Source organism: Anopheles funestus, chromosome 3RL (genome assembly GCF_943734845.2).
Source record: "Anopheles funestus chromosome 3RL, idAnoFuneDA-416_04, whole genome shotgun sequence".
NCBI lineage: Eukaryota > Metazoa > Arthropoda > Insecta > Diptera > Culicidae > Anopheles > Anopheles funestus.
In genome coordinates, this window is record NC_064599.1 from 77,676,966 (window position 1) to 77,691,351 (window position 14,386).

At 39.6% G+C, this 14,386-nt stretch overlaps 1 protein-coding gene across 3 annotated transcripts in view; it reads right to left on the bottom strand.

The window, feature by feature from the left end:
- LOC125768166 (optomotor-blind protein) overlaps positions 1-14,386 on the bottom strand; it is a 132,829-nt gene that overhangs the window by 20,636 nt on the left and 97,807 nt on the right. For all 3 annotated transcript variants that reach the window (XM_049435490.1, XM_049435489.1, XM_049435491.1), the window contains 2 exons: positions 5,098-5,244; positions 4,936-5,012 (listed from right to left, as the gene is read on the bottom strand). In XM_049435490.1, the coding sequence (XP_049291447.1) occupies positions 4,936-5,012; positions 5,098-5,244 (224 nt within the window). The remainder of the gene's footprint in view (positions 1-4,935; positions 5,013-5,097; positions 5,245-14,386) is intronic.

Here is a 14,386-nt window from a genome sequence, read left to right on the forward strand (position 1 = left end):
TTCCTGTCCATCTAGAGTCGTTTTGTGTTTTTGTTTTTTGTTTTACATTCCACTCCTTGCACAGCACTATTTCATCCTATTTACCTTTCGTACAGGTTTTCACTTTGATGACTTCATGTGACGTTCGAGTCATGCTCGAACAAAATGTGCCTCAAGCATCGTTTAATAGAGTATTCTTTCGCTTAATAATTGGATAGCGTTCGGGAAACACCGTAACGACTGTATTAAAAAAACTAAGGATTTCAATGATAAAACAACGTTCAAATATTTTTACTGTTCTTCACTTTGATAGTAAAATGTTTAAAATATTGTACAAATTGCAAGGAAAGACCAAATTTAACAGTCTACACTTCAAAGGTATAAAATTATAGCACCCTAACAGCGAATTTCCAACGAAAGGCACATTGCGCCAGACATTTCACTGCCGTGAGTGTGAGGGACGTGAGCGAAATCCTGCTTTCCGTATCCTGCGGCATACAGCGTGAATTAATGTGACGTTAGAAACCGGCAAGACCACAAGCGGCAAAACTGCCTTGTTGTCTGCCTTGTAATTTTCACATTACCCAACTCTAACTCGGTGGAAAGCGTTCCATCGAAAAAAACCCGTCAGCACCAACGCCTTTTTTTGTTGCGCCGGAATTACTTTTCCTCCATCCATTCCGTGCATTATAATAGGTTGTGTTTGGATGGAATATTCAACACCCTCTGACTCAACCATATATCCCACACATGCTGTTGCGGTGTTCGGCTGTACCTCTACCTACACGGTAGCTAATCTTTATTTATATGTATTTATGCATTCTTGAGGTGTTTTCGTTGGGATCGGGTAATTTTTATACGGTGCAATTTACCACCTCAAGTCTGGGTGTAGCCGTACCACCGCGTAAGTCAATTGGCGAAAGAAAATTGGCATGTTACTTGTTTCTCCCGTGCTATTCTTTTATGTTTCGTGCTGGTAGCGAAAATCAATTTTCGCAAAGCAATACGTTCTTTAAGGTGCAAATAGGATAACGGGAAAGTCAATGGACGAGAAAATTCGAATGGAAAATTTGTGGTTGAATTTAGAGGAAAAGACTAGTTTCAGGAGAATAAATGCAAGAAATTGGAAGAAATTATTTTGATTGGTAATACCAACGTGAAGATAAAAACTTATAGCTATATTATTGTAACTCATTTTTAGCAAGCATTTAATATTATCACAAAAAAGGGTAGATTTTTCCTGCATAATCTGATAATCGATCAAATGGTCAAGCAAATTTTAAACAAATCTAAGCCTCTGTTCCGCATCGTTTTACATAAGAATTAAGTAATATCAGATAAGATGATATCCTTAGCTCCCTTCGAAAGCGTAACATTATCACAACGAATGTATATATGTGCCCTTCCGAATTAGTGTGTTCGGTTTAGCAATACGAAAAAAACCCGAATTAAAAAGCACCAAAAGTACTCCCTTGGGTTCGACTGTTGCAAAATTGCAAATGTGGCCTGATCCTTCCGGTCACCGGACACACAACGAAAATGCGGGACATTTGCCTCGACCAGCAGCAATCAGGGTGAAGGTACGAACGAACGAAGAAATCAACCGAATCGGTTACCGCTTCCCTCGGGTGTCGGATGCTTTCTTGGATCGGATCTATCTACCGGGGAAAAAGCCGACGGATCGTCCGTTGTAATTCGATTCGATTTTTCAAACTCCCTCGAAATTCGTCCCTTCTTCCTTTACACATGTTTTGAAGATTCGTCTCCGTCTTTTTCACTATTTGCTATAGGGGAATGAGTCGTCCAGCAGCAGATTGTTTGCGGCAGAAAAAAGCAAATCGATAAGGCGATACACGGTTGTTGTGGATTACGTGAAAAGACGATCGTGCAGCGATTAGGAATGTCCTAATGCTGGTCCTACTGCTCAAGATGATGTTGATGATGTTGGGAATTGATTGCTTTTCCTTTCACGGCAATATCAAGCTATTTTATCCTTTTAGTCTAGCGGTGGTCTTCTCACCCGATAGCTGATGGTATGAACTTTTGCAGCCAATGGTCAACACTAAGACGAACGGTTCCCCTTATCGACCGAGCGCACCGATACAAATAGGATTAGAAAGGATCTGATAATTGATATCGAAAGGTTTTTCAACATCGTATCGTGGTAACGTCTTCCTTTTTTTTTGTTTCAATCCCTGTTTTTGGGGTAGATTGTTCCAGTCACGGGTCGTTGATCGGGTCGGTTTCTTAATCTTGTCCGAGCATCCGGGCATTCCGGGGTTTCGATGCGCATCAGCAACACCGTTTTGGCTACCGTTTCGGAGGGCAGGTTAATTAATGTCCTAGCCAACGGTTTGAGGAAACAAGATGTATCTCACATGTGGGAACGGTCAAGTATCAGAAGCAACACGCTACTAGACAGATCAATCAACCCTGAGATAGCCAAATTATTTGAAGTACCTTAGAAATTGGAGCTGAAATATTTGCACAACTTGAGTTAAAAATGTAGGTGATTAACGAACTTTAAGTAGAGAAAGTTGCATCACTAAGCAAAACCAAAAAGTACACTCAAATCCCAGCTCAATCAGTAACTCGGCTGCCACTAATTGAGAACGAATTCTAACGAGACATTTCTTAACGTCATCGCCATATTCTGGGCCACCGTTTGTCTCCTACCCAACTGTCAAGTCACCAGCCCATCAAATAAAGAAATATCCCGCAGCGTAGCCCTTTGTTGCGCATGGTAAAATTGTTGCCTTCCTGACAATTTTAATTAAATTACACAAAACATCAATTGAATTTGCGCAAACCCTACCCCATCCATCCGGTTTGGATTTATTCGATTTACTCCCACAATCAACTTCCGACGCACGGTTACGGACTTTTAGAGGAAGGAGAAGAAGGTATATCAGAGGGCAGGAAGGGGCCGTTGTTTCAGTAGTTTGTGGGTGGCGTGCAAAACGTGCAAAACTTGTCACCATCTGTGTTTGGTGGGGATTAGGGACCGGAAGTGATGTCATGTGGATTGAGATTTATACGTAAAGATAAAAAACGAAAACTCGTGAGGCACATTCAGGAGAGATCAGGCGAATAACAATAGGGCCGTAAATGATGTAATGCATCAGTTGAAATGACAAATTTTCTGCGATTGCGATGCAAACGGTGCTGTGTTCATTCTAGTGTAGCATGAATCGAATGGGTATAAAGCGTCTAATTTCAAAATCTAATTATCGCTCATACTTAAATGGGTTGAAAAAGAGATGCTATTTTATAGCAAGAATTTTTTGTAAACGATTTTGTAATAAAATTGATTTTATGAATAATTTTTTTTTTACCTTTTTGCATTATTTTGTTGCTTGTTTGAAGTAACAATCCCTTCAACTAGAGCTACTAACTGAATATTTTTCCTTCTCTCTCTCTTTCTCCTGATGGCTTCATCATCCACAAGCTGTGGGAAGCTGTGGGAAGCCTGTGGGAAATGTTTCGATTAATTTCCTTCCTTGCTCAACCAAGCAAGGAGCCGACCACGACATTCCCAACACGCCAAATAGCGCACTCATCACCAGGACGTCCGCACCGAAAAAAGGGGTTTCTTCTTGTAACGTGTAGCAAACGTCAGCAGTAATCGGTAACCTATGATTATCACCCGGGCCACAGAACGATTACATGGGTGTCAAAATATTTGTCACCATCACCCGTCGATTCCCGCCACAAAAGGGGGTAAAACGTTTTTGTGGGCAAATTTTTGTGTGTTCCTTCTATTCAACTCTTGCTTTACGTGCGTTACTTGATCCGGGCATTAGAATGTTGCTGCCATTCGAAAAGGGAAAGGAATTTGATACAAATTCGTTATTTGCCCTAAGGATAAGTGGTTCAATCATTCATCTCGTTATGGGACATCATTAGCAGCGACCAATTTGTGCTCGGTTTAATGGGATTTTTTGGGAAATTTCACGCTGTTAACGTAAGCGACTCGGAATTATTAGCGGTTTTTTTTGTATTTACTGAAGGAATTTTTGGGGAATTGTGAACCTTTCGGTATAATAAATACGTGGTCGATAGTTCATTTAGAAATATGAACATATTTTATAGCAAAAGTTCTAGTCATTTTTCAGCTGTTTATTATTACATAAAAACGATTTGCGGTATTGGATTTCTAAGAAACCCCTCGCATATTCATCTCGTTCCAATTCCAACTAACAGCAACTACCGCATTTCTAAAACAATTCTGTACCGATTCTCCATATCCCTAGGTGAATAATGTTTGCCGATCGTAAACACATTCATCCATCGTACATCAAGCTGCACAACACAACGATTCTTGATGGGGAAGATGGTAAATGATTTACGCAAAGTGCACTGTCGCATCATCGTCATGTGTGCAGAAAATGCTTCCTTCCGTACATTTGAAACCATCTTTACTTCCAGATTAATTCACAACACAAACAAAAGTGAGCCATTTGCTGATGATTGTTTGAAAATGGGGTGAAAATGTGCCCAGCGAAACGTTACCGCTACGGAACTGAAACGATATCCTGTCAGGATGTCAACACAAACAAAACAACCTTTGCTTTCAATCTTATTGATTTTCCATTGCATCCCTTCTAGAGGCAAGTTTAACCTTTTGTCACTATTCTTGTGTGTGCGATTCAACGGAGTTGTTACGGTCGGTTCTTTAGAAATTGTTACCCTCACAGACAGACGGTCTAAAAGGGAGATAGTTACAGTGATCAATTGGAGCAATACATCTTCGTTCGCTGATCGAATTCAGTTGCTATAAATTTTAAATGATAACGGACAAACCCTGTCCGTTTACGATGCTTCCTTTCGATTCGAAGAATATGTTGTCCTTTATCCCACAATGTTTTACTCAAGAAAGAATATCGTCATCATCATCGAAATAATTAATTTTTTGTTACAGTTTTACGACAAATTTGACAAATTTTGACTACTTACTTCTTTTCCCGTTTACCGGCACCAGTATCACGAAATCCTTTCGCGAAAGGATTATTATCTATCTTCAATTGCGTTATCTGTTTTTGAGGGGGAAATTGGAAAATAAGGAAACCATGAGCATATTGAGCAGTTTTTTAATTGGAAATACTTTGTTATACTTACTTTTTCATTTTGATATGCAGTTACGGCTATGAATTCGGTTTCCTTAAACACGTAGGTACGAAACGTCGAGTACGGTAGCTTCAGTATATCGTTCGCTCGAACTAAATGAAATCTAGGCTGGTACTTGTGCATCGAATTCAGGATTGTCTGTAATGAGAAGCAGAACGAAAAAAAATTGGCATCAAACTTTGTGTGTGTAATGTTTCATTAAAATCGCCCCAAAATGTTGCCATAATGAATTGTAACGGCCTGGGAGTAACTTTTTTTTTTGGTTTTAATATTTCCATTTCTAATGCAACGTTACGTTTATGTATATCATCAAACTTAACGATACTATAAAATGTCGCAAAATGGCTGCAATTGAAGAAAGGTTGCTTAATTTTTAATGATTTCTTCCGGCTTTAATCGCAAAAAAAAACAAACGATGACCTTTAATGTGGTCGGTGTAGGAAGAAAACGAAAAGGTATCAAACACGTTACAGAAGATGATAACAATGCACAAACTAACAGCAACCAAACAAAAAAAAAGGTACTAAACAAAATAGCTACCATAAAGTTAGCAAACTGATGACCCTTGTTAGGAAGCGGATCCGGATGTTACGAGATTTTGAATAAAAGATTCACTCCACTCCTCAAGACCACACACGGTGCTTCACTTGGTAGCAGGTGTACCGGAAGACAGCAGATGATAGTAAAACTGTGCAGCGAACTTGTACGGAACACTTAATGAGGTCAATGAGAAGCTGTGGATGTGGTTTTATGCCATACCGAATCCAAATCTTAGACGAAGCTTAGAGCACCTGACCACAAATTTGAATGAGCTTTCCCAGAAAAAAGGGTCATTCTTTTGTGTGAGTCAAGCTCCTAACCAAGGTGCAGTTAAACTACTGATCAGAATGGTTTCTGTTGTTTTTATTGCGGAATGAAAAAGGCTCATACAACTTCATGCCTAGTTTGGAAGATCCGGTTCTTTGTATATTTTTTTGCACAAGGCACTTTCTATCCGTTTTTTTTTGACTGTGAAACACTGAGAAGAGTGCTTGTGTCGTCTTTCACACCATGCCTAAAACGTCAAACCCCTCCGGGAAGGCCGCTCATTAATTCCATTACTTGATTAATTAGCTACATTCGTTTTTAATGGCATTAGGGCAATGTCTCTCGTTTCTGCGATTCCTCTTTCTAGCATACATAGAAGCACGTATTACTCGTAGTGTTTCTACAAGCAAAGATGTGCCAATTCATTCACTGAACGAATGTGTTTAGCTGTCGTCAACAAAACACCGGTAGCAATCGGTTTGATTTACCACCTAGCGAGTGTGATATGTGTTAGACAGATCATTACTTTATGCACCATCGAGCGGAGACTAATGAGCTGGATGATCATTGAGTCAGATTAAAATTCGCACTAAACTGACGAGCGTTAGAGATTGCAGTAATGACACATTTTAAATTAAATTTCACTTAATTGCTATTGTATGATGATGATGATGATGATGATGACGATGATAGGCTTCAGTAAATACTCTAGTATGGATATAAAGAGATTATTATTTGATATTATTTGATATTATTTTTGTCGATTTTCCCAGTGTTTGTTTTAATTCTGTCACTTAATTCATTAGAATAGCTCAAATCTTGCAGTTTTAATGCGTAATATATACTGCGATTGAGTTCTACTATTCTAATTCCTTATTACACAATTAAGATTATTTTTGAACACTAAATCTTGAATCCATCGTGGCAATATAAGAGATGAAATTATACCAAAGATTATAAATTACACATAGTGTTAAAATTAAGTTAAAATTTTTTACAGAAGGCGATGAGATCCAGAAATGAAACGTTTACAAATTCCTATAGAATAAAGCAGAAAAACGCAATGAAACGATGTTGATTTAAATAAGTCTGTAAAATAAAATTAAGGAAATTACTTGTAGAGATCTTGTGCAGGCTTGTGCTAACGTGTAGGACCTTCGAGACTTCAAGCAGTTTAGATTTGTATCAACCTCTATTGATATTAATCAACTATAAAACTAATTTCCCTCTGTTCTACACCTTCTGAAGGTATTTTAAGTTGTATCATCACTTATAAGCGACAACAGCAGAAGAAAGAAGAAAAAAACAACTACAGTTGATCATTCACTTGATGAAGATATAAAATTTACCTCAATCCTCGATCACTGTCATCACCTCACTTACAGCACCAAAAAAAAACACACCCAGGCTCCGTTACCGAAGCTGTTATCAATTCCGCAAAACTGAAACCAACTACCATTCACCTTCACGAATTCTCCTGCCAGCCCACGGGGCAACAGGCAAACACCACACAGCACCAAGAATCCCGGAGGTCCCAATCATCATTTCATTAAACATCCCACGTCTTACGAAAAAACCGTCCAACCATTCGTGGCCGAGGCCTGTTACGGCCAGTGCAACTTGAAAGGTGCACCAAAGCGTGCGTGGAAGCGAGCGAGGGGTCAGAAATAATGATTAAATAATCATACTCCACCGGGTGGTACGCCGTTCGGACGCCAAGAGCGCGTTCATTTCGGTTTCGCGTCGCTCGTTTCGAATGTACACACGACTCCGGCCACGATCCAGTACCAGATGGGTTAAGCATTATCTTGTTAATTTTTCCATCTTAAGCTCATTCGAAACTTCCTTTTCTCGTAAAACCTCTCACTTTGCCGGTACGTTTCGAACGATCCGCGAGGAAAGCTCTCCCGGGGTAAGATTGCGGTGATGATCGCGTCGTCGAAATAATTTCGCCACTCGCGCCACTCGCTTGAAACTCACCCTCCTCTCGGCACTCCGGTCCGGTAGGGATGTTTGGTGTTATTTGGGGGGGTTAACTCCGTTCCTCTTCGCACTCGCCATTTGGTGAATGATTTTAAGACTGTTTTCGTGTGTGTGTTGGACAAACGTTTCACTCACTAAAGGTGGTTTTTGGTTGCCGATAATTTAGTCGTTTTGGGACCGTCTCTCGCTTCATGTTTCGCCTTTCCGTTTCGATCATATTTCCACGATTTTCATTAATTGGTTAGTGTACTACTGGTAGACGGTCCCGATGATGATGATGACGGTGTGGTGGGCATAGGTGAAACGGGATAATCAAGCGCCGAACTGCCATTTGCCTGTTCGCACCGTCATTTTGAACCGCGCTCTGTATTACTGCCAAGTGCCCTGAGCAACAACGAACAGCGAAAAAATGAAGAAAAAATCCACTCCAAAATACACCACGCCCCTTTTAACGCTGTGTGTGTAAGTAAGGGGGGGTTCATGAACATGAAACACCCCACTGTAGGCCACCCGTTTGAAACCATGCTAAAAAGCTTTGTTAGAATGCACCCAACACTGGAGATTTAACCCCCCCCCCCGGGGGCCAAAAGTCAACGTAATCGTTTTTCGTGTCTGCAAAAGTGCAGCCTAGTGGTGAGTTTTTTTGCTTCTTCTGTGTGTTATGTTTCGCTCTTTCTTTTCTTGGTGGTGAACTTAGAAAGTGTACCAACCTTCATTCGGCTGAAGGTGGCTTGTGGCCACCCTCGAGTACACCGGTAGATCCCCAAATGAGCTCTCGTTTGAGCACCGTTTTGTGAGCAAAACTTCTTAGCGACCACCCCATAATCACCCCCCAACGACAGCGCCACACGGAAAGGGTGAAGAAAAGGGAAAATGTTCTTCGTGATGTTCACGAGTGAATATGCCGGCTTCATTGCAATGGGCTTTCGGATCGGTTGGTTGGGTGGCACAAGAGCAGAAGCACATTAATAACGTTCGTCGTCCGCTTCATCGTGTCCGTGGTTGAAGTCTACGAAGTAAACGAACAGCGAAACAGTGATTCCAGATCGGTTTTCTCACCGTCGGGCCACGGTTGGGCCACCAAGACCACCACCGAGGTTGAAATCATAATTTCACAGCATCCTGCTTTCATTCATCCAAACCCCCCACCTCCCACCCACCACCTCTTCTTCGCCCTGATTTCCACTTCTTTCTACTCCATCCAATTCCCTCGTTTGTTGTTTTCGTTTTTGACGCCGTTTTAATAGGTGGAACTTCCTTGTTTGAACCGTTTGATTGTTTTTTAGAATTGGTGAAAAAGTTTTTCTCTTTTTTTTGTGTGTGTTGTTTTCCTTTCCCACTTGCCCATAATTGTTCACCCGGAGGGTATCTAGCTCTACGGTTGCTAGTTAACGTTTTTTCGATCGATGTCCGTTTTTTGGGGGTTTTCGAAACAAGTATAAAAAAGGCACCCGGACTAATCATCTTGGGCGGCCCACACCATCTGCTGTCGTCGACTTGCATCATTCCATTGTCATCGGTTTACCGGATTTATACCCCTGTTTCGATCAAGCAGGTGGTCATCGTTGACCTTCTTCTTTTCTTTTTTGGTCTACCGAAACCACCCGGAAGCTCCCGAATCGTGAAGCTCCCGGAAGTGACTGGAATATGGTGGGTAATTATTATGAACTTGTCAATCGGCCGAAGCCGAAGCCGAGGGATCAATGTTAACTCGCTGACTCATAAGGGAAGTGACAAATTAGCTGCTGACTGATTTAAAAACCAACAAAATGGTATATTTTTGATGATGGTTTAGCTTTCATCTTGCGTTATCTTTTACCGTACCATCGAAAGGAAATTGGCAAACAAAATGCGTCTTTAATATTGGACTTATTGAACTTGGATGACATAAAGCAGACCACACAGTCCGGTGCGATGAAAGTCTAGGAGTAACCTTTCTTACACTTTTACGATTGCCAATCGAAAATGCAATCTAGTGAAGATAATCGAAAATGGAGATAAAATTCTATCAAAAACTGTCCCGGGAACGTTTCTTGCATATTTCCTGCGTAATCTTTAACGAAAGTTCCCAGCCACGGGAAATGACGACCAAAGAAAAAACACATAAAAAAGTCGTAAAAGAACGTGCAAAATGGTCCAAGCTGGAATACAGGATTTTTTTTACGATGGATTAATTAACAGTTCCCTTCGCTGCGTTGGTACGACGCAACGTTTCTCACCGATCGGTGACAAATCGAACTGACCGCCCGTGTCGGCACACCAAAAAAATAAAAAAAATGGTCTTAATCCTGCCGAAACGGAAAGTGCACTTTGGGCGCCCGTTCATTGCACCGGACAATCCGGGTGGGCTTTATGTCCGTTTTGTTCGAATCGGTTGTTCTTTTCATTTGCCGTGTTTTGTTTTATTTTTGACTTCATTTGATTTTTTAGAAACTCAAATGCCCTTTCCCGCCAATGCGTGCACATGGGCACCGAGACAGATGCATATAAAACGTATCAATTTAGTATCTCTTGGGCCTAGCGTGGAATGCCGCAATCAACTGCTTTTTTATTTATTTTCTCTTAATTTAGTGCGTCTGTCAAGGAAGCAGAAAGTTTTTTTCTGTTCTGCTTTGAAGAGTAAGAAAATGAAACAGATTTAACATTCCGCCATACACCGTATGGTAGTGTGTCTGTGTGTGTGTGGCAAACGAAATGAAGGTGTCCCAGCGTGTTCTAGTTGGCACAAGAACAAGAAACGGGAAGAGAAAAGACACATCAAAACAACGAAATTGAAGGAAGAACAAAAAACAAAGAACGCATAATTTCAAACAGCTTTGTCCGGGACCGACATTATCTTATCAGGCGCTCTGTGAGGTCCGTGGCTTCCGTGGACAAATGTCGTGCCCTGATGCAGCAAACCGTTGCGTTAATAATATTGTTTTAATCAATACATTTAACTGTTGAGTTAACCGTTTTGATGAGACTGCATTAAGTAGTGGTAAAACGGAAGGAAAGGTTAGAAAGGAACAGAAACAAATTAAGTAAACGGAAGAAATTTGATGCTGGATGACCTATAAATGGTAACATTTGGAGTTAAACTTCAAATAGTTGGTGAATAAAAATAAAAAAATAATAACAAATAATAACAAAACTAAAATTATAAATAAAATATTATATCTAAAAAATCAAATTTATAGGCAAATAGATGTGCGTAGAAAACTTGAATTTCTAATGATATACACATGCTAACATTCTACATTCTAATGCTTAGAAAATTTCTCATTTTTCTAAAGAAGTCTTTATGGATGATGAATTCAGGTATTGAATTAAATGTAGTGTTGGGTCAAGTAGCTCTTTTGCAAGAGCGAAGCGCACTCTAAAGTGTGCGGTGCGCTTGAGGTAGCTCCACACGGAGCGCTGCACACAGGAGCGATTGTGCGATGCGCTCCCACGAGCGAAATTTCGCACCACAAGGAGCGCGCACAATAAGATGATTGAAATACCTCTTTCGCTTTTGACCCACTGGCTATAACCTTAGGAAATTTTCAAATTTTTAGATTATTTTTATTTTTGAACTATTTTTTACTCTTTTTTTCTTTTAAAGCATTATTTGAGGGAAAAAAAACTTATTGTAACAATTTCGCATTAAAATAAAACAAATTTTTAAATTTTGTTAAATTGCTCAAAAAAAAATGGCAAGGGGTAAGCCTTATGAAATTTTCGAGTTGAAATTTTTTTAAAAAAATTTTTCTTATTTTTGTTACTCTTTTCTAATTTACAGCATTATTTGAGTGAAAAGAAACATATTGCAACAAATTTGCATTAAAATATAACACAGTTATAATTATTTCTACATTGGTGAAAAATGAGGAAAATTTAACATTTTCTCAAACAGGGTAAGGAACTTTGTTCCTCGCATAACTTCTGGCACAGACATCTGGGGGCATGGCCGTCCAAGAAGAAAATGTAACCATTGATGTCATCTATCGACCACAGGTTAAAGATTAGCGATCTGTTGGATACCGACCGAGTTATAGGCAAAACTTGGTGCAAAAATGAGGCTTACGAAATTTTCAAATTTTTAGATTTTTTTTAATTTTTTATTATTTTTTACTCTTTTTTTGTTTGAAGCATTATTTGAGTGAAAAGAAACTCATTGCAACCAATTGGCATTAAAATAAATCAATTTAAATTTTTTTGAAAAATTTCTCAAAAAAATGGCAAGGGGTACCCCTTATGAAATTTTCGAGTTGAAAATTTTTTGAAATTTTTTTTCTCATTTTTTACACTTTTTTTAATTTAAAGGATTATTTGAGTGAAAAGAAACATATTGCAACAAATTCGCATTAAAATATATCACATTTATAAATTTTTCTACATTGGTGAAAAATGGCTGAAAAATACATTATCTCAAACAGGGTAAAGAACTTGGTTCCTCGAATAACTTCTGGCACAGACATCTGAGGGCATGGCCGTCCACGAAGAAAATGTAGCCATTGTTGCCATCTATCGACCACGAGTTAAAGATTGGCGATCCGTTAGATACCGACCGAGTTATAGACAAAACTTGGTGCAAAAATGAGGAAAATTTTACATTTTCTCAAACAGGGTATGGAACTTGGTTCCTCGAATAACTTCTGGCACAGACATCTGAGGGCATGGCCGTCCAAGAAGAAAATGTAGCCATTGTTGCCATCTATCGACCACAGGTTAAAGATTGGCGATCCGTTGGATACCGACCGAGTTATAGGCAAAACTTGGTGCAAAAATGAGGAAAATTTTACATTTTCTCAAACAGGGTAAGGAACTTGGTTCCTCGAATAACTTCTGGCACAGACATCTGAGGGCATGGCCGTCCAAGAAGAAAATGTAGCCATTGTTGCCATCTATCGACCACAGGTTAAAGATTGGCGATCCGTTGGATACCGACCGAGTTATAGGCAAAACTTGGTGCAAAAATGAGGAAATTTTTACATTTTCTCAAACAGGGTAAGGAACTTGGTTCCTCGAATAACTTCTGGCACAGACATCTGAGGGCATGGCCGTCCAAGAAGAAAATGTAGCCATTGTTGCCATCTATCGACCACAGGTTAAAGATTGGCGATCCGTTAGATACCGACCGAGTTATAGGCAAAACTTGATGCAAAAATGAGCCTCAGTAGATTGACAAATTTATACATTTTATACATTTGTTTATTATTTTTTATTCTTTTTTAATTTAAAGCATTATTTGAGTGAAAAGAAACGTATTGTAACAATTTCGAGTTAAAATAAAACAAATTTTTAAACTTTGCTAAATTGCGCAAAAAAATGGCAAGTCTATAACCTTAGGAAATTTTCAAATGGGAGCGCATCGCACAATCGCTCCTGTGTGTATCGCTCCGTACGGAGCTACCTCTTTTTCGCGTGGGTTGTGCGTGAGCGCGCACAATAAGATGAGCGGAGCGATTGAGGTACCTCTTTGGTTCTTGACCCAACACTAATTACATGCTCTATTTTAGTTTTTTTGGCAAATTTCGTGTCAAACTTTAAGCTTGAAATCTGAAGCCATAATACACCCAAATGTTATGGGAAGATCTTCGGGTTGGCAGAACCACTAACAAGAAATACCATCATGAAAACTATCAATACATTTATGCTTTTTATATATTATAGCACATATTCACCACAAAGGTGAAAATTCATCAGTACACTTATATAGTCCTTATATTTTATAGCACATTTAATTCCGTGGTGTTAAGTTTAAGTGTTTTTTCTCCATGATGACAATGATCTGTTCTGACATCATTTTCCCTTTTAATTTTCAACCCCAAAATTATTACATCAACAAAAAACTGATAAAGATATATGATACTTATTAGAAAACCAACACGCTTGTTTTCCTTTGCAAAGCAAGCAATGAAACAGAAACAAAAATTAGACAGTAAACAGCAAAACATCACTTACATTTATTTATTCAACGATTTGGCTTAACGGATTGGGGTTCTTTTTTATTTTCTCATTTCTGCTTCCAATTACACACTCGGTACACTCGGAATGAGATAGAGATTGAAACCTTCATTAGTCCCAGCAGCCATTTGTCGCGTCGTGGATCAAGACGAGAGCATTAAAATACAGCAAAAAAGTAGAAAAACTTCGTCCACGGTGGGTGGTTTTTGACGGATCGATTCATTACCGGTGTGCGATGACATGTCTATCGATTCTCAATCGGACTAATTAGTTTGTACCTTTCCGTCCTGGGGATCTGCGTACGTATCGGTAGCACCGCGAAGACCATGGTACCAAAAGAGGAGGGAGCCGAAACGAACCAAGAAACGAACGTGAAACGTTCCGTAACCGGTTCCTCCAGTGTCCGGATGGTGGCTGCTGGTGCTGTGGTGCCACCTTCCGTTAGATAATTACCATTACCGGCTTTTGAGCAAGACGGACCCGAGGCAGACTGTTATCGAAACCGAACCGCTTGCAGAACCGGTTGGGAATACTAAATCGATCGCACTTTGACACCGCG